Source organism: Lacerta agilis, chromosome 1 (assembly GCF_009819535.1).
Source record: "Lacerta agilis isolate rLacAgi1 chromosome 1, rLacAgi1.pri, whole genome shotgun sequence".
Lineage (NCBI taxonomy): Eukaryota > Metazoa > Chordata > Lepidosauria > Squamata > Lacertidae > Lacerta > Lacerta agilis.
The window spans coordinates 115,931,314-115,950,188 of NC_046312.1; the positions used below are offsets into that span (position 1 = coordinate 115,931,314).

Consider the following 18,875-nt stretch of genomic DNA (forward strand, 5'->3'; position numbering starts at 1 on the left):
ACCCTCCACCGGGTAGCTTGGCTCAGGGAAATCTCTTGCAATAAGAGAGGGTGCCATGGAATGGAAGTGCATGCAATAAAGGTTTGAAGGGAAGATGCTTCCAAATTTTAATAGAAGATAGCCTGGAGAAGAGAAGGTTAAGGGGTGATATGATAGCCATGTTCAAATATATAAAAGGATGTCATATAGAGGAGGGAGAAAGGTTGTTTTCTGCTGCTCCAGAGAAGCTGACACGGGGCAATGGATTCAAACTACAAGAAAGAAGATTCCACCTAAACATTAGGAAGAACTTCCTGACAGTAAGAGCTGTTCGACAGTGGAATTTGCTGCCAAGCAGTGTGGTGGAGTCTCCTTCTTTGGAGGTCTTTAAGTGGAGGCTTGACAGCCATCTGTCAGGAATGCTTTGATGGTGTTTCCTGCTTGGCAGGGGGTTGGACTGGATGGCCCTTGTGGTCTCTTCCAACTCTATGATTCTAAGATCCTATCCCGTAAATGCAAAGTCAAATACATTAGACACACAAACCTCATCCACAAAGTTGATAGCATCAAACCAATCCTGAAGTGCTTCTAGGCAGTATCTAACAACGTTTCGTGTGTATTCCTGTGTCTCCTGAAGTGGGATACAAAGGATGCACAAACGGAAAAATGAACTCTCTGAAGTTAAACAACACGGCAAAATTTGCTAGAGGGTGCAAGCTTCCCTTTCCTCTCCTCTCCCAACGTATGAATTGGAACCGGAGTCCGGTTTCTAGTCTCACTTCATGTGCACCCTCAGGGCCAAGAACCAATCCTTATTTATGGATATGATTGGCAATCTGATATCTGGGGGAGAGGGATGTTTCAACCTACTGATAACAATTATATAATACTGTGTGATCAAAGTAAAAAAACACACCAAAAACCAAAACAAAACTATGGCTTTTGACAATAATTCTTCAGCAGTGTTATCTCATTCTGTGCTCTTGGGAGTGTGGGCTGAGAGAATAAATGGACTTTCAAACTGGAGTCACTTGACCTGCATTTCTATGTTTGATAGAAAGGCACATTTTTGAAGGAATTCCATCAAAAACATGAAAGCATTCTATTTATTATTTGCACAACATAACTAATAAAGCACCTGCACATATTTTCAGTAACAGGAAAACAGATTAACGAGCATACCCTCAAAAGGGGATTTGCTGCTCACCTTGACAAATATAGTGATTAAATAAAAATTTAAGGGCATTAAGCTAAGAGCACAATGCTATCATATTACAAAATTCAGAGAGAGTCAAACACTGCAAGGTACACAACAGGCCCTGGGGTGTGTGCACCAGCTTAACACAAGGAGAGTGTACAACTTTCTAAAACTGCTTATTTCATATTTAAAATATTTAATCACTAGAGAACCAAAGGGGGAGGTAGTGCTCAGCTTACCCTGACTTTGCAGTGTGATAGTAGCCCCCACATTGGCTGGGCACAGGCCTCAAGCTCAGCGGCAAAAGCAGCGTAGTAGGTCTGAGATTCAAACTCAACATGCTCATTAAGTTCTCTCTTGTTTAAATTCATTCCTTGAAAGATCAAGACAAAGTTGCAGCTAACCGGTGCGCCATCTTTTTCACACCGTATACGAGAAAAGGAAAGTTAGTCATCAAAATCCTATCTAAGGTAAAAGGTAAAGGACCCCTGGACAGTTCGGTCCAATCAAAGGCAACCATGGGGTTGTGGCGCTCATCTCGCTTTTCAGGCAGAGGAAGCCGGCATTTGTCCACAGACATTTTTCTGGGTCATGTGGCCAGCATGACTAAACCGCTTCTGGTGCAATGGAACACTGTGACAGAAGCCAGAGTGCATGGAAACGTTTACCTTCCCGCCAGAGTGGTACCTATTTATCTACTTGCACTGGCGTGCTTTTGAACTGCTAGGTTGGCAGGAGCTGGGACAAACCAACGGGAGCTCACCCCGTCACAGGGATTCGAACCGCTGACCTTCTGATCAATGAGTCTAAGAGGCTCAGGGGTTTAGACCACAGTGTCCCCCTATCCCCTATCTAATATAGGTATATATAGTTGGACAGTCAATACTAGGGCACATAATTAGCAAAAGCGATGCATACCTTGGAAAAACGATACAAAGTTCATCCATGTTACTAATAGCCTGTGATCTTCCAAGAATTTCTTAGCCACGCTCTGGTGTGAAAGGATATTTATAAAGTCGCTGACAAGTGGCCAGTAGGTGTTGTTCTTGAGTAGAGCTTCCCCACAGTTCACTACTACATGCAAACTGTTTTCCTCATCTAAAAGGCAAGTGAAGTGATTTTGAAGACATAAATGTTAAGACTGCTAATGTTAAACGTACACACTGATACAGCGTGCAAAACGGAGCTTCTACCTGTATCAGTACTTCCTCATTCACTTTACAACCACCTTCCTTGTTTCTCCGAAACCTCACAAGGAGCCTGCATGCTAGTTAAGTTCCATGCGGACTTCCGAGATGCAGTAAATTCTTAATCTGGTCTTTATGTCTAAGAGTACAGCAATAATGATCTTTTCCAACATTTTCTCTCATTTACACAAAGCAGTCTCTCTGTCTGCATGTTCCGGTAGAAGAACGGAAGAGGAAGGAGGAAGGGCTCGTTTTCCTTCTGTTTTAGCCATTTTTTCACTCTTTCAGCTGGAAAGCTTAAAACAGACCCTCCTCCACTACAGCCCACAGATGGGTAAACTGTGACACTTGGGTCTAATTTCATGGGAGTGCAGAGGATGGGGAAACAAGTGGGAAAGAAGGGAGCAGGATAAGAGAGACAGACTCTAGCCCTGACGACTGCTAGCATGGAGTCCAACAGACTGCATCCCCCTTACAGAAAGAAGCCTAAATACAGGCTGAGAATATTCTGTGTGCGCCTCTCAAGTGCTCTTAAAGCAAATTCTGAATTCGACTCACCTTGCAGCTCACTTTTAATAAGGCAACTCTCCATCATGTACAGTAGGACAGTAACCATAATATCAAGCAGCTGACATTCCTCTGTCACTTGACGTGCCAGTTCCTCATTGCTGAACAACTGGACACTAATATGTACTATTCTGTTAGACATGGTATCCGATTCATGGCTTTTCTTCAGGGTTTTCATAATAAAAGCATAATGCTGCACAAAAGTTTTAGTAAAAGCAATCTGCAAGGTATAAAATAAATGTTAGCGTTATCATTTGCATTCCCAACCCCCGAACAAGTCTCAATAAGAAGCGTTACCGAAAGTATATTAAACCAGTAGTTGCACAAAACCAAGACTAGGATGCCATGCAGTGCAATTATTTTCCAAGTACATGTTGCCCAATCCAATTATTTCAATGGACTTTATGTATGTCTCACTCTGCACTGTATCAGGCTATACTTCTGCTAACATAATTTTTTTAAAAAAAATCTGTTAATGAGGACCAAATGTCCAGGTAAGTATCACCTAGAGGACACAATGGGCATGTTTGTACAATTACATCTCAATGTAACCAGGTGGAATATCAACAAGCTTTGCGCCCCTGAACACAGTCACTTCACTTCAATTCTGTGTCCAGGGCAGCTGTCTACCAGCTCCATCTGGTACACAGGCTGAGACCCTACCTGCCCGTGGACTGTCTTGCCAGAGTGGTTCATGCTTTAGTTGTCTCCCACTTGGACTACTGCAATGCGCTCTCCGTGGGGCTACCTTTGAAGGTGACCCAGAAACTACAACTAATCCAGAATGCGGCAGCTAGACTGGTGACTGGGAGTGGCCGCCAAGACCACATAGCACTGGTCCTGAAAGACCTACATTGGCTCCCAGTACATTTCCAAGCACAATTCAAAATGTTGGTGCTGACCTTTAAAGCCCTAAACAGCCTCGGCCCAGTATACCTGAAGGAGCGTCTCCACCCCCATTGTTGAGCCCGGACACTGAGGTCCACCTCCGAAGACCTTCTGGCGGTTCCCTCACTGCGAGAAGTGAAGCTACAGGGAACCAGGCAGAGGGCCTTCTCGGTAGTGGCACCTGTCCTGTGAAACGCCCTCCCATCGGATGTCAAGGAAATAAACAACTATCTGACCTTTAAAAGACATTTGACGGCAACCCTGTTTTGTATGTTTTACAATTTTTTATGTCTTGTAGTAGAAGACATAAAAGTGGCTGGGGACACCCAGCCAGATGGGCGGGATATTATTATTAATAATAATAATAATGATAATGATAATAATTACTTTGCACAAGGAAACAAGCCAGGAAGTCTTATGCTACAGTAAGTATAGTTTCCTGTTACAACCCAACCAGGAAACAATGGTTAATGTATCTGGAGCAAGCTAGGATATGAAACCAACTTTGAATTGTGGCTTCATTTCCTGAAGCAGTTAGCCATAGTTTGCTGATTCAGATGAAATGGAAAACCTAGAGTTAACAGAAGACTTCCAGGTTTATAAGTCAATCCGACAAAGAGAGAAGAGAATCTGCTGCGTGAAAGGAGAATGAGCCTTGTTCATAATGCAGCTTATTAAGCAGAGTCTGAACTGGCACCTGTTACCATATATGATAAGCCTTTAATGATAAGTTGGAGCTATCCAAAGCACTCAAGTGCTAAGAAACCATCAAATGTGCACTAATCTTGACCTTTTCTTGTGGGCTCTATTGGCAGTTGAAATTTTGCACGGTGTTTCAGAAAACTAAAGGCGCAGCTAGTTTCCACATACTAGCTCTGAAACCCAAAGAACAGTAACTGCAAGCTATTGCATGGCCAACCATGAGGAAGCACCAGCTACGCAGACAGCACTCCTTCCAATTATGGCTCATAAAAGAAACAGGCGTTTTTACAGGTTTTTAAATTTGTTCCTTCTAACTTAGTCTGAGCTATTTATGTTCTTTTGCGCTATTTTCAACCAGCAACCTTATGCTACGGTAAAAATAAATAAATGCTGCATTTGAAGATCTTCTGCAATACCTACCCCGTGCCAAATGCAAACTGCAATGGGGAACTGTATGCAAACTGAAGCAGGGAAGTGTTCTGACAGGAAAGGAAAGAGGAAACACACAAATACCTTATAATCCTGATCTGGAAGCATGTTGAGTAAGAAAGTTACCATCTTCTGGGGGAATTCATATTTTATTGTCCAAAATAATAATTCTTCTAGAAAACATTTATGCTTTAAAACATCCATAATGGATTGATCTGTACAAAAACGAGTAATAAAATTGGAAGGAGGCTGTTAAGAAATATTGTTAACTCTTTATAATACTTTTCTACTAACAAAATGAAAGAGTCTGGAGTTTATTACTAAGAGGAAAAACTAGATTGGGCAAATCAGTACATCTGGCTGGCCCAGAGAACTTTATTTTCAGAGGGTTTTTTGTTTTGCAAAGAAGACTTCAGTACAAATCTTCCATACAATTCAAATCACACACAGCAACTACAAACCCCATCTTATAAACAGGCCGGTGTTTTTCATCTCATCTGCTCAAAGCTTAAAAGGCTGCTTAAGAGTTAGGTACCATAGTTGCAGAAAATGGGGGACAGGAAGAAATGTGTAGACAACAGCTTGCTGATCATTCATAACGAATAATTAAAGGTTACAGATACAGGAGTATACAAGCAATTGTCGGCTGCCTAAAGGTTGCCCACTGTGCCAGGGCCACTTATCTGGTACATATAGGCACTGGTTACAATTTCAGCTTTATTCTATTCCTATGATTCTACTGAAGTCAAGGCCCTTCAAACCCATCCTCTTGTCCTAAAGTAGATCCAGCAAGCATTAAAAATCAAAACACACACTGTGTACCCATTTCACACAGAATTGCCTACTGTTTTTAAAAAGTTCTGTAAAAAGGTGCATTTCTGAGTACTGTAAAGTGACAGGAGAAAATAACAAGACATATCTAAATTGATTGTTTTTCCTAACCACTGATGACTGAATGGCTCATGGAGGTTTGTCTTTAAGGATAACAAAGTGAGCATAATAATACCAAGAACCGGCACAACACATCCATCAACTGCAGTTTGACATGAACCATACCCATGAAAACGATGTGCAAATTATACTAATTGCATGCCATCTGGTAGCTAGGTTACAATCTTTTCTTTCTTTTTTCAGACAGTCATCTTTCATGTCTTGACACATCATTCAGTGGAATTCTGAAGGGGTTAGCCGCTCATAACAATTTGCACCAAGGTTTCTCAAACAGCAGGGACCCGTCAATGCACCCCAGGGCAATTTCAGAGGAGCCTCAGGGTGCCCAATGCCTAGTCACTTGCTGTCCTGCCCCCTAGCCCATGCCAAAGCCTTCTAGTTGGACCAATACCTGGAGCTCTTTGCTTGCTGAGTGAAAGTGAAAGTGGCCAGGAGAATGGAGGAAGGAAAGGGAGGCCTCCAGAGGTGTTGTTGAAGGGAATTAGAAAGTGAGATATTATAATTATAATTATTAGTGATGAAATAAACTGAGAAATGAAGGCGCTAGAGAGTAAAGCTGCTAAAGAAGGAAGAAGGGGGGGGAGCAGAGAGGAGGGATGAACGAAAATGAAGGGGGGGGTTGGCCAGTGGGGACACAGAAATAAGGTACAAGTTGAATATGAAAGGAGAATCATGAGAATAAATTACAAGTTGAAAATGTTATGGGGAATGGATAAGGGAAAATATAACAGAAAAAGCCTTTTCCATGTAGACCCTCTGGTTCAGCAACCTCTGCCTAAAACAGAGGTGAATCAGTATACAATAAGCAGCACAAAAACGGTGCACACAAATCTACCAAACCATTCCTCCAAAGAGTTCACCCTATCATTCTCTTCTTCCTCGTCTAAGGGAAAGTCACCGACAATGCGGGACTGTTCCTCTTCGGTATATCCAAACACATGCGTACCAGATAGTCCCACATTGTCGGTGACTTTCCCTTAGACGAGGAAGAAGAGAATGATAGGGTGAACTCTTTGGAGGAATGGTTTGGTAGATTTGTGTGCACCGTTTTTGTGCTGCTTATTGTATACTGATTTACCACGAGTATTGGCAGCATAGGTTTATTAAAACAGAGGTGAGTCACAAATACCTCCAGATCAAATGCCTTTACTTAGTTTGTGGAAAGCTGAGCCATGGAATTCCTTCCCCCAAGGAAAATATTGTGTTGTTTTTTTTACAAACACACACACACACACACACACACACACACACAAAGAGAGAGAGAGAGACATGATTACATTTTAAGGGTTGTATCAAACACTGCAGCTCTGCTGCCACATCAGATTTCCATGCACACACCAGAACTTCCTCTTCTGCTCTTGTCCTCCCCAGCCCCCCCCCCCGTGCACCCTCAAAATCAGCTCCAGAGGGTTGGGGGACCTACCAAAGAAGATTCTGGGGGGATGTGGCGATGGGGTGTGTGCGGAGAGGAAGCAAATATGATACAACTCTCTTCATCATTTGATCAAAGGGCATCTTGCAAACTTAATGGCAGCTTACAGGAAACATATGCAACTAGTACAAGACACTGGTGGCGGCAGTGAATTCTGGTGAAAGTATGTCATGCCGGCATATTTCTCAGTCTTTTCTCATACTGCATTCTTCAGTCAAGACTGATCGAAAACTGATCAGGCTTGGTGACCTCAAGATACAAAAACACGAAAGTAGCTGACAAACTATAGGCCATGTACCTTTGGTGCTGCTGCTTAGTTTTACCCTCTTGCGTTTTCCCACACCTTGGCCACCATCCTGGTCCTCCTGAGATATGGGAAGAGTTTGAAAGTGGATCAATATAAAATGTCTTACTGTCCAAGGCTACATATGCTATTAACATGCTTTTCAAAGAAAAAAGAATGAAACAAAGGAACGGTTTAATTATTGCAGCAACTCATTCCAATAATACTTTAGGAACTCAAACTCTTAGTAACATATCCTTCACTGGACAGGTCTTAATAATCTTCCTTAAACATTCTTTCTGCTGCTTCTAATTACGTTTACAAATCCATAATCTGAACTATGGGGATTTGTTATTGTTGTTATTTGATTCTCTATGAATTGAGTTCAACTTGTGGCTTTAGAGCCAAAACAAAGAATGGCACATCTTCCAACTGATTTAATGGTTTGATTCAAGTTCTGGAGTTAAAGGTATGACATGTCAGTTGCCCCAATCCTAAATATATTTACTTGGATGCAAATACTGTTAGTTTTAATGGCACTTGATTAGAAACATGCACACTTAGAAACCTGCAAGTCTGAGTAGAAACCGATCATAAAACATTTGAATGCTTAAATACTATTAGTATTTTTCTAATGATTAATTTTATTCAGCAGCACAATGAATAAAATGAGCATACTTGGCATCAGTATGTTGAAAGCTTGGATAACAGAAAGCTGTTGGGGTGGTATCTGAGTGGTAAGTGTTTCCTAGTAATCTATCCTCCCTAGATGGCAACCATATATAATTTTGCATCCCTTGCTTGTTCTCATAGTCTTGAATATAGATACACAATTATCACTAGAGGAGGTCTCAAATCTAGCTCCTCCTCGTACAGGGCTTTGGGGGAACAGCTTTTATGTCCCCAGAGCCAACCCAGAATAGTCACTTAATATTGCAAGAATTGTGAACTGTGCAAATGGGGGGAATGGGAAAGAAAGACCTCTCACATAGATTTTTTTGGGCCCCTCGTGGGAAGTCTGTCTTCATATGCAGTACCTGCTTACCAATATGTGGTAACACAGAAGTATACGGAGGCAAAAACCGTTGAAATACGTCAATGTTTTAAGGAAACATTTAAGGAGTCCTTTTTACTTGCTTGCAGATAGATGCAACTAGATCCACTTAGTATTTGCAGAGTTGAAAACAGAGACTCTGATAAAACACAAGCAACTGAAGAATTTACTAGTATCTCACCAGATGTCCTTGTTTTAGATTATTTACATGTAGGAGCCTTGAACGAGACGTGTAAGTGCTAACTCACCATTTTCTGGATAAGATTACAACTGTGTTATTTGAAACCTTGACTTTGTTCTCTCGTAGGCTCTTTGGTTTAATAAGCTTGCCCATAATATGCATTTTACATCTACTTCAGAGAGAGATATACACACAGGATTGTATCTAGTCATGGTTCTGCACTAATGGAAAGCATTTCTGATAATGTAAGGAAGGGTACATAACTTTTGTTGATCCTACCTATCCACTACAGCCCTCTGCCATATCTCCTAACCGTCTGGAGCAGGGGTAGGCAACCTAAGGCCCAGGGGCCGGATGCGGCCCAATCGCCTTCTAAATCCGGCCCGCAGACGGTCTGGGAACTAGCGTGTTTTTACATGAGTAGAATGTGTGCTTTCATTTAAAATGCATCTCTGGGTTATTTGTGGGGCAAAGGAATTTGTTCATTCGCCCCCCCCCAAAAAAAATATAGTCCGGCCCACCACATGGTCTGAGGGACGGTGGACCAGCCCACGGCTGAAAAAGGTTGCTGACCCCTGGTCTGAAGGGTCTCCTAAGCTCCAGGAACAGCTCTGTGTAGCAGAGGACTATAGTGAAGCGGGTAGGGATAATGAAAATTAGGTGCTCTGTCTTACACAAGCAAGAGTGTTTTTTGCTGGTACAAACCACCGCTTGGTTCAACACGGGCACACAGAAATGGGTTAATAAACTGTGATTAACAAAAATTGGGTACTCTGCCTTGCGCAAGCACTTTTTGCTAGCAGACTTATTATTGGATAACACACACAGGTTAATAAACTATTAAGTGATCTGCATCCACTTAAATATTAGAAAGGCAAAATTAAATAACCCATCCACCAGCAAGTATAAAGCACTTTGATTTGTTTCCTGTACCATTTAATTATTTATCTGAAAATTCCCATATCTGAATCTTTTATTGAAATGATCCAGTATCTTTCCTTCCCAACACCACAAGCAGTAACTCGAGGTGTGCTACCCTTCTATTCCCACTTCCCCCTGTAAAGATCATTGTATCAGATTCTTGTCTAAATCCTAACCTTACATATTTCTTCCCTCACAATAAACTGAGCAAATATGAAGTGTCTTAAGTATTATTTTTGGCTGGGTCTCATTAATTCAGAGATTTAAGTTCATCTTCGGTTACACTGCCATTTTTGAAAAAATAGCTACTGTTCTGTTTTTAAAAACTGTGAAAGTACAGCAGCACTTTGAAACATATTAGCTTATAAATAGCACTGCTAAAAGCATAGCAGACTCTGCTGCACAAACAACAACAAACTTCTAATAAATTGTTCTGGGTATAAACCAATTATTTTTCCCCTCCACATCTGTTTAATTGCAGCTCAGCATTAACCAGGAATCATTTGCAAATGTTATAAACATTCAACATGTTCGTTTTGCAATCACATCTGAAAATGACTCTGAAGCAGCCATATATGTTCATTTTGTTCCTGAAGCTGAACAAAAATCCAAAATACAGTGGTGCCCCACTAGACGAATGCCTCGCTAGACGAAAAACTCGCTAGACGAAGGCATTCGTCTAGCGGGAGGCTGCCCCGCAAGACGAAAAAGTCTATGGGGCTACCTCGCAAGACGAAAATTTTTCGTCTTTTTTTTCGTCTAGCGAAAGCGCGGCTGTCATTGCCGCTTCGCTAGACGAAAAACCTGCTAGACGAAAATTTTCGCAGAACGAATTATTTTTGTCTAGTGGGGCACCACTGTACTGCAAAACGTTTTGAATGAAGGTTTTCAAACAGATACCTTTCCCCTTTTCTTTCTTTCTTTTTTTCTTCTGGCAACTTTTACTGCAGCCTGTTATGCAGAAATTGAGTTCATAAAGCTTTTCCCAACACTGATATCAGTATCAATGAAAGGTTCACTAATTATATTCCTGTTAAGTCAGGGTACTGTTAAAAACCTATTTTTTTAAAAAAAAAGATGGACTATTATTTGCCATCGGAGATTCCCATCATTTATGTGTTAGCAAAACAGGACTTCATCATCTAAGTGTACAGAAAACGAGAGGATGCACACAGTTGCAGCATATGACTCCTGGTTGCATGCAGATGTGGGAAGTGCTTCAACAAAATCTTTCCTGTCCCGCAGCTAAGAACCCAGTTCTAGATTAGAACCAGAGATGGAACTACTGAAACAATTCCCACTTTCCCCAATTTCCCACTTTTCTCCTCTTCTTTACAAGGTAAAGGGATCTCAGGAAGATGCTTATTCAGCATCTAATCTAGCAACTTTATGGAGTCCTACCTCAGGTTTACAAGAGCTCTTGGGAACCATCTGCAACTCATAGGTCCTTTATTATTTCTGTTTTTAAAATGTGTGTATATAAACACACATACGTAGTTAGCTATTCTCCTAGCATCGTTAACGTGCAGAACAATACCATGCACGCCTACTCAGTGTTCCAACAGGACTTGCTCACAGTTAAATCCTTAGCATGCTTTCTAGGAAATAAACCCCATCAACCTCAGCAGGACTTACTTCTGAATAAACATGCTTAGGAGTGCCCTGTTAGAAATAAGTATTCCTATCCTACAAATTCAAAGAAAAGGAACCTGTTTAAGAACAAGCCGTTGTTGTCAATACAAGAGCACCAGAAAGATGCAGTTGAAACACAACCTTCGCTGCATTAACGCAAGTTAAAACCTGCCCCAGCAAGTGAAACTGACATAGCAATGAGTTAGCGTTATTTCCAGAAGTTGCCATATACACTGAGGTCCCCAGTGTTGCTAAAATTAGTTCAACGAAAGCAGTATTAAAAACAACTCTCCTAGGGGAGAAAGTGGAGAGGGACTGGCCCTACATAAATACAAAGAGCTGTGTTTTCTGCTTAATAGCTTATAGGGCTGACACCACCAGTCTACCGTACGTGTTAACAAAGGCAAGCATGATAAAAATTAGGGTATTTCAATTTATTTCACATATTCTTCTGCTTTATTTTATTCCTGAAGAAATCTCACCTCATCTGAAGAGTCACCTTGCCCTGAAGCTGGCGTAGCATCTGCAAAACCGTGAGAAATTAAACATCAAATTATCTTTTCTAATTCATACACAACTGAACAAAAGAATAATCAGATAATTTTTTTTTTAAATACCCCCATCTATCTCTCCACGTAAGTTTGGATTAATCTTTCGAGCATGGGCTGCGTTAGGTCTAGCAATATTGGAAATAAAATACTAGGAGGAAAACGATAAATACTTTAGGAAGTGCTACGTGTGGTTTGGGACAATGCCTGGAACAGTGCAGAAATGCATGTTGCTGGGGGGTAGTGCTGCTGCTGATAATGAAATGTGACCTTGTGCCACACAATTACTAAGTGCTCATTCTAACTTACACATTTTCTAATGGATAGGATCAAAGGGACCCAATGCTTCCATTGCAATTTACTTCTGTAAGAACTGATATACTCCCCCTTTGTATCAATTGAAAAGGGGTTCTGTTTTCCTCTCTGTTATCTGGTACTGTGTAGTTTCGACTGCATTCTGTCAATTATTTCAGAAGCAGACATGTGGCGACGCTGCTGCAAGTCTAAGAAGATTCTTCAAATAACAAAGATATTTTAAAAAATAAATAAATAGAGAAACCTTGAACTACTGAAGAGCTTGCTCCCCCAGCTGCTTGCTCCTGCACTCCACATGCAGCCTTGTCTTCGGGAAATGTGAGTCCGGAACCCTTCAGAGCTACAAGATATTTCTCGTGGCTTTTCTTCGCACATGCATTTTCTGCACCACCTGAAATGTATTTCAAAAGGTTTACGTTCACTCTAGGGACCAGCCTTACCAAACCTTATTGCAGGGGTGGCCACCTTTCTGCAGATGTGCGGTGTGCAGCTGGTCAGGGGCTGCATGCCAGTGGGCAGGGCAGGGCAGGGCCTGGCATTCCTCCCCCTTACACACATATTCTCCCCACCTCACAATAACAGTTTAATCTTCCCCTTTGCAGCTGCATCAGGAACTCTGGTGCAACTTTAACCATTCAAGTCTGCATGCCACCCCCAGTAATCCTGATGCAGCTAAAAATTCTGCCCTCACACTGCTATCGGCAGTGCAGATATTGCAATTTTAGCTGCACTGAGAGCTCTGGGCAGGCAGATCAAAGCCTGCACTCCACAGCCATCCCAAGGCAGCTAAAACTGCTGCCCCCCCCCACTGCTTAGCAGCACTGTTACAGCAACCCTTCCACCACCGCCCAACTGACAGCTGATCAGATGCAGAAAGTGAACTGGGCTTCCTGGGGCTTAGAAGGCTGCACTATGAGCAACCAAGGAGAAACATGAAGCCCTTGAGTTGCTCTTATGTGCCTTGTAGCATGAAATGGGTTAGAAAGTTTGACTAGAGATGAAAAAATAAATAGCCCACAGAATTAAATACCGTATTTTTGCTCCATAAGATGCACCTAGTTTTTAGAGGAGGAAAGGGGGAAAGCCCCAGTTTTTTGAGGATCAGCTCAAAGTTGTACAGATTCTTTTGCAAAGGGGGAAAAGCCTTGTTGGGGGGATCAGCTCACAGTTGTGCAGCTTCTTTTGCAAAGGGAGAAAAGCCTCGTTTGGGGGGGGGGGGTCAACTCACAGTTCTGCAGCTTGTTTAGGAAAGGAAAGGGAGCCAGTTCTACAGTTTTCAGACAGATAATCTAATCAGCCAGTCACATGTCACTGGGGAAACAAACAGCTTCCATCTGCAGAACATTCAACAATGGAGGCCTGGGCAAAGGGGCGGGGCAGAAAGGGAGCCTTATCTCTCCCGATCGCTTGCTGATCAGCTGTTCAGTGGCTTCCTTTCAACACCCCCTTCTCTCTTTGTAAAAAAAAAAAAAAAAGCACAATCTGCTTTTGGCCCCTGGGCAATTCCACTCCAGGGACCACGCATTCGCTCCATAAGACACACAGACATTTCCCCTTACTTTTCAGGAGGAAAAAAGTGCGTCTTGTGGAGCAAAAAATACGGTACATTTTTTACTTTGCAATACGATATTCATCCTATAACTCATTTGATGCATGGGATTCACATACCTTCCTTCGAGTAGTGTTTTCAATGTGCTTTGTCATAAGGAAAATTTGACTCCGCTGTTGGCAGCACACCTGCAACTACCACAAGACCAGTGTGGAATTGTGGTTGTGTGTCACAGACTGTGACATCACCGGCAATAATAAATGCCACTCCCTTCTCCCATGCCCACACTATTTTGTGACTTTTTAAAGTACAGAATGCATGGTTAATACCAAAAACTCCTCAAGGCATAAATACACACCAACTCACCAGAGCTAAGATCTTTATAGAACTGCTGATTTGTCAAAACCTGAGTAAGGACTGAACGCATCGCTCCTCCCATTTTTGTCAGATCTTCCAGAAATGAAATGTGGGATTCCAATATCTGAAGGACTTTGTGAAGGTCTTTTTCTGATGGAACATCTAGAACTGAAAAACAAACAAGCAATGAGCTTGTAGCAGATTGAACAAACCGTTCTAGCTACTTTGTGGCTCCTTACTTGTTATTCTGTTACGACATCACCCCATCCCAACAATTAAAATCTTAGATTATACACCCCTTGCTGATTACAATATTTGTATGAGACATAAGCTGCTCACATTTCTATGATCAATAAAGAAAGAAAAAAACAGTAATAAACTTTTTAAACCAAGCAACTGGCTTTTCTTTTCTTTTTATATTCATCACAGGATGTTGGAAGTTCTCGTTTCCTTTCCACAGAGTCATGCCTCTCATTCCCTCAATTCTAACATTATCAGGTATCTAAATTCTTCCCTTACTCTCAAACTATTGTTATGGCTCTCAGTTATCTTAACCTCTATCTCAGCATTCACACCATGGCTTAGTCTACTCAAAAGTATAATTCTCTCCCACTCCACTCTTTTCTGTGTAACCCAGGACACTCTGCATCAACTTTCTCTAGGATTTCGGCTTTTCTCCCATTTTGCAAAATATAAGGAGTTGCTTACATGGGTGGCAGGGAGCAGACTAACCTTAGCTTCACTGATCATATTCAACTTCACAATCCTGACATCACACTTTATTAAAAGCCCATTTGCAATTCACCAACAGTTTGAAATCATCCTTACCTTCAGAACAAGATGAACTGTCACAAAAATGAAACTAACAACACTTATTAGTTGCACTGGGAATCTGCCTTGTGAACTTTTCCAAAAATATTAATAGCATCCATACCTGGTTCGTCATAGCCTTCCCGTAAGTACTGAATAAGACAGAAGATGAATTGTGGAAGAACTAGTTCTGACATTATCAACAGATCTTTTGGAACAGACGGAACTTCTGAGCTTGATTTTATCCGATGCCTTTTGCAAAACCTACAAATAAAGTTATACAAAGTTAAACATATTCAGCCACCTAATTAATAAGAAAGAACAGATAGTTGCTAATTTTGAAAAAACAACAACAACAACAACCATGCTATGGCTGCATATGTAAACATAAGCCTAAGTAGAGCTTTTTTCAAGGGGAACTCATAGGAACTAAGTTCCGGCAGCTCTCAGGTGGGCTCCTTTGCCATTCTAAGAGAATGAGGGAGGTTTTCCAGCACCTCTTTTTCTAGAAAAATAGCACTGAAAATAATGTAAGAAGAGCCTACTGGGTACAGCATCCTGATGTCATGGTAGCTAACCAGATTCTTACAGAAGGCAGGACATGAGTGCAACATCACTTTCTTTCCTTGCAAGTTCCAATAACTGATATTCAGAGGCACAGCCATTGTTACTAATTGCCACTGATTACCATGACCTCCATGAAACTGTCCAATATTATTTTAAAGCCATCCATGTTGGTGACTATCACTAGCTCTTGTGGGAGCAAACTGTACAGATTAACCGAGTGAAAAGGTACTTTCTTTTGTCTGCCCTGACTCTTCCAACATCCAGATTCATTGGATTTCCCCAAGTTCTGCACTATAAGAAGTGAAAGACCTTTCTCTATTCACTTTCTTCACACCATGCATAGTTTTACTCACTTTTTCTCTAAACTTAAAAGCGCCAACTGTTGTCACCTTTCCTCATAGGAAAGGGAAGTTGCTTTGTCTCCCTGGTCATTTTGGTTGCCCTTTTCTGAATCTTTTCCAGCTCTATTGAGCTGAAGAGACGAGAACTCTTTATACCCACCAAGTAATGCAAAACTATCCAAGTGATGGGAAACTTGTGACCTTCCAGATCAGGCATAGGCAAACTCGGCCTACAACTCCCATCATCCCTAGCTAACAGGACCAGTGGTCAGGGATGATGGGACTCCACAACTACATATGGTCGGCTACAGATGCCCCATTCCTGCCATAAACTATAGAGAAACTGGGAAGAAAGTTCAAAGAAAAACTCTAATCATAGCATTTCTCACAGGTCACTGATATAGAACTTGCCACAGAACCATCTGTACTACTAGACAAACAACTACTGGATCTTGCAGTACTAGTTGGAATGCTTTTATTTCCACACATTCAGAAAGCACAGTTTCTCACCCAACTTTAAATGCTACAACAGAAGCAGAGTTACAATTTTAGGAGAAATGAAAGAGAAAGAAGGATTATAATGTCTTTTACATAATGTTTATATCAAATGCGAAAATACAGGTCTGGAAGACAACTGAAGCTCTTTCAACACAAAAGACAAAACACAAATCCAGCACAGAGAGAAATCAAACTATTTGCAGATAATTTGTTGTTGTTGTTCAGTCGTTCAGTCGTGTCTGACTCTTTGTGACCCCATGGACCAGAGCACGCCAATCTTTCACTAAATTATCTTTTGCAGATAATTTAGAGCTTATTTAAGATGTGATTTGCCTTGACCACACAAAAAACACTGGTCTATCCTTCCAACAGCAAAAAATACCAACAAAAGAAGGTGTTTCCTGCTTGGCATGGGGTTGGACTGGGTGGCCTTGTCGTCTCTTCCAACTCTATGATTCTATAAGAAAAGCTGCAGAGACATTAAATGGTTGAGGAAATAGAGACTCCACGCATTATAAAAAAAAAGTTTTTTGGAGAACAGAGTCTATATAATTCCCCCTAAGACATAACTGAAGAATGTTTCACTTAAAGGTCTGGTACAGAACACATTCTCAGTTATGCATGAAGAGTTTCACTCAAAGTATGCCCAATACCACTTACTTGAATAAACCACTGAAATAACCTTTGGCTTCTATTTTGTTGCCCTGCCAAGTACGTGTTCCTGAAGGATTGCTGTCAAAGCAAAATCCTCAGCTGATTTATTTATTTTTTATTTCTCATATGACTTTCCCTTCTATAATTTATTCAAATTCTCACTTTACTTGTCATAGCTAATGTAGTTTCCTTAGATATTAATGATCTTGGCATGATCTTTAGTTAAAGAGCACCCTCTACATAAATACAAACGAAGTTCTTTCATTTGTTTTACAACTATATAAAAACGTAACAGCTATTTCAGAAGTGCATATTCAAGACTCATGTACAAAATTAGTGCGCAAAAAACGTCATAGAAAAGTGTAGGGGTAAAATTAAAATGCCAATACAAATGTTTCACTAATAATCATAAGCCCGGGTTGTTGTTGTTTTAAAGTATAACTGGATGGATTTGAAAACAGAAAACCACTCAGTGATTTAAAAAGCCACTTCATAATTGCCTGGATTTACCAAAAAGCATCTCTCAGCATTTGACTAGTTTTGGGTTTTCGGGGGGTGGTATTGGATAAAAGCCACACTGCAACTATAAACTACCTGATTCTGAGCTTCTATACTCTTATTTATAGCCCCCCAAATTTCTAAAGTGTCAGGGGGAATCCATCTTGATTTCAAAGCCAAAATGTATTCAGGCAAAGCAAATATTAGAAAGTTTAGTTTGATAAGAGATTGTATATGGGTACACAGCACTGTGAATCATAGCTTTATTGAAAACCGTCCATTGGCTCAGCAGCCAAGGAGGTTATTTTAAGAGGCGTTACACTGGACACAATCAACCAGGGATTTTAGCAAAAAAAAAAGTAGTGCCAGGCAAAATACAACTTGAACTTTATTTCTTTGCATGCTAGAAATTATTGCTGTGGCAAAAGTACCAAGAAACCTGATCTTTCACACAGCTGTTAATGTTGACCTGAAAGAGAGGGCAACTGCTTGCTATGATGGAAAACTTAAAACATAAAACAGATAAAGGATGTTCTTGACTAATACAGTCTTGATTGGTCTGCTGGATATTCATACAGACCATGGAAAGGGTAGACAATATTAAGGAGAGGTGAAGAATGAATGAGAACAATGAGAAAGAGAGAAATCTAGAATAGCAGAGGCAAATTCCAATTCCAGAACTTGAAACAGTCCAAAAGATCTCAGCTGTAAACTAAGCAGTCACACACAAAATAGCTCACTTTCCTCCAACCCCATCAGTTACCCAAAAGGGACTGGGGTAGCTCCTTAGCTTAAATAGTGAGTCTATCAAGTCAGTGGGAAGAATCAGCAGATTTGCCAAGACATAAATGGGACCACAAAGTCTCACTGGATATTGGTTACTACAGCAATTAGCATACTCTTATGTTATAAACACATTCACTGTTTTCACAAGCTACATTAATTAATGCAAGACTGTTGGGAATTAAATACTAGTTATTACAAGTATCTGAGGAGGTGGTAAGCCTTTTTCTGAAAAGTGGAGTTCACATGTTTGAATTCTCAATCTAAAAGTTTCCCTGAACAACATAGAAACTAGCCTTCTTTTTGACATGCCAGTTTTCTATGTGTAGGATACACACACTCACTCACACACACACACATAGTAAGGGGGGAAAGTATTTGATCCCCTGCTAAATTAAATTTGCCTGTTTGCCTTCTGACGAAGAAATGACCAGTCCATAATTTTAATGGTAGGTTTTTTGTAGCTGAGAGAGACAGAATAACAACAGGATTACTTTTCCCCCTCACTCTGTGTGTGTGTGTGTGTGTCTTTCCAACACAACACATGAATT

The 18,875-nt window shown here is 40.9% G+C and overlaps 1 protein-coding gene across 2 annotated transcripts in view; it reads right to left on the minus strand.

The window, feature by feature from the left end:
- The window catches only part of LOC117057578 (E3 ubiquitin-protein ligase UBR3), a 61,436-nt gene that overhangs the window by 37,768 nt on the left and 4,793 nt on the right, over positions 1–18,875 (minus strand). For both annotated transcript variants that reach the window (XM_033168433.1, XM_033168425.1), the window contains exons 2-11: positions 15,108–15,247; positions 14,183–14,341; positions 12,513–12,658; positions 11,887–11,937; positions 7,632–7,698; positions 5,035–5,165; positions 2,923–3,151; positions 2,096–2,275; positions 1,417–1,550; positions 524–610 (exon numbers count right to left, since the gene is read on the minus strand). In XM_033168433.1, coding sequence (XP_033024324.1) covers positions 524–610; positions 1,417–1,550; positions 2,096–2,275; positions 2,923–3,151; positions 5,035–5,165; positions 7,632–7,698; positions 11,887–11,937; positions 12,513–12,658; positions 14,183–14,341; positions 15,108–15,247 — 1,324 coding nt within the window. The remainder of the gene's footprint in view (positions 1–523; positions 611–1,416; positions 1,551–2,095; positions 2,276–2,922; positions 3,152–5,034; positions 5,166–7,631; positions 7,699–11,886; positions 11,938–12,512; positions 12,659–14,182; positions 14,342–15,107; positions 15,248–18,875) is intronic.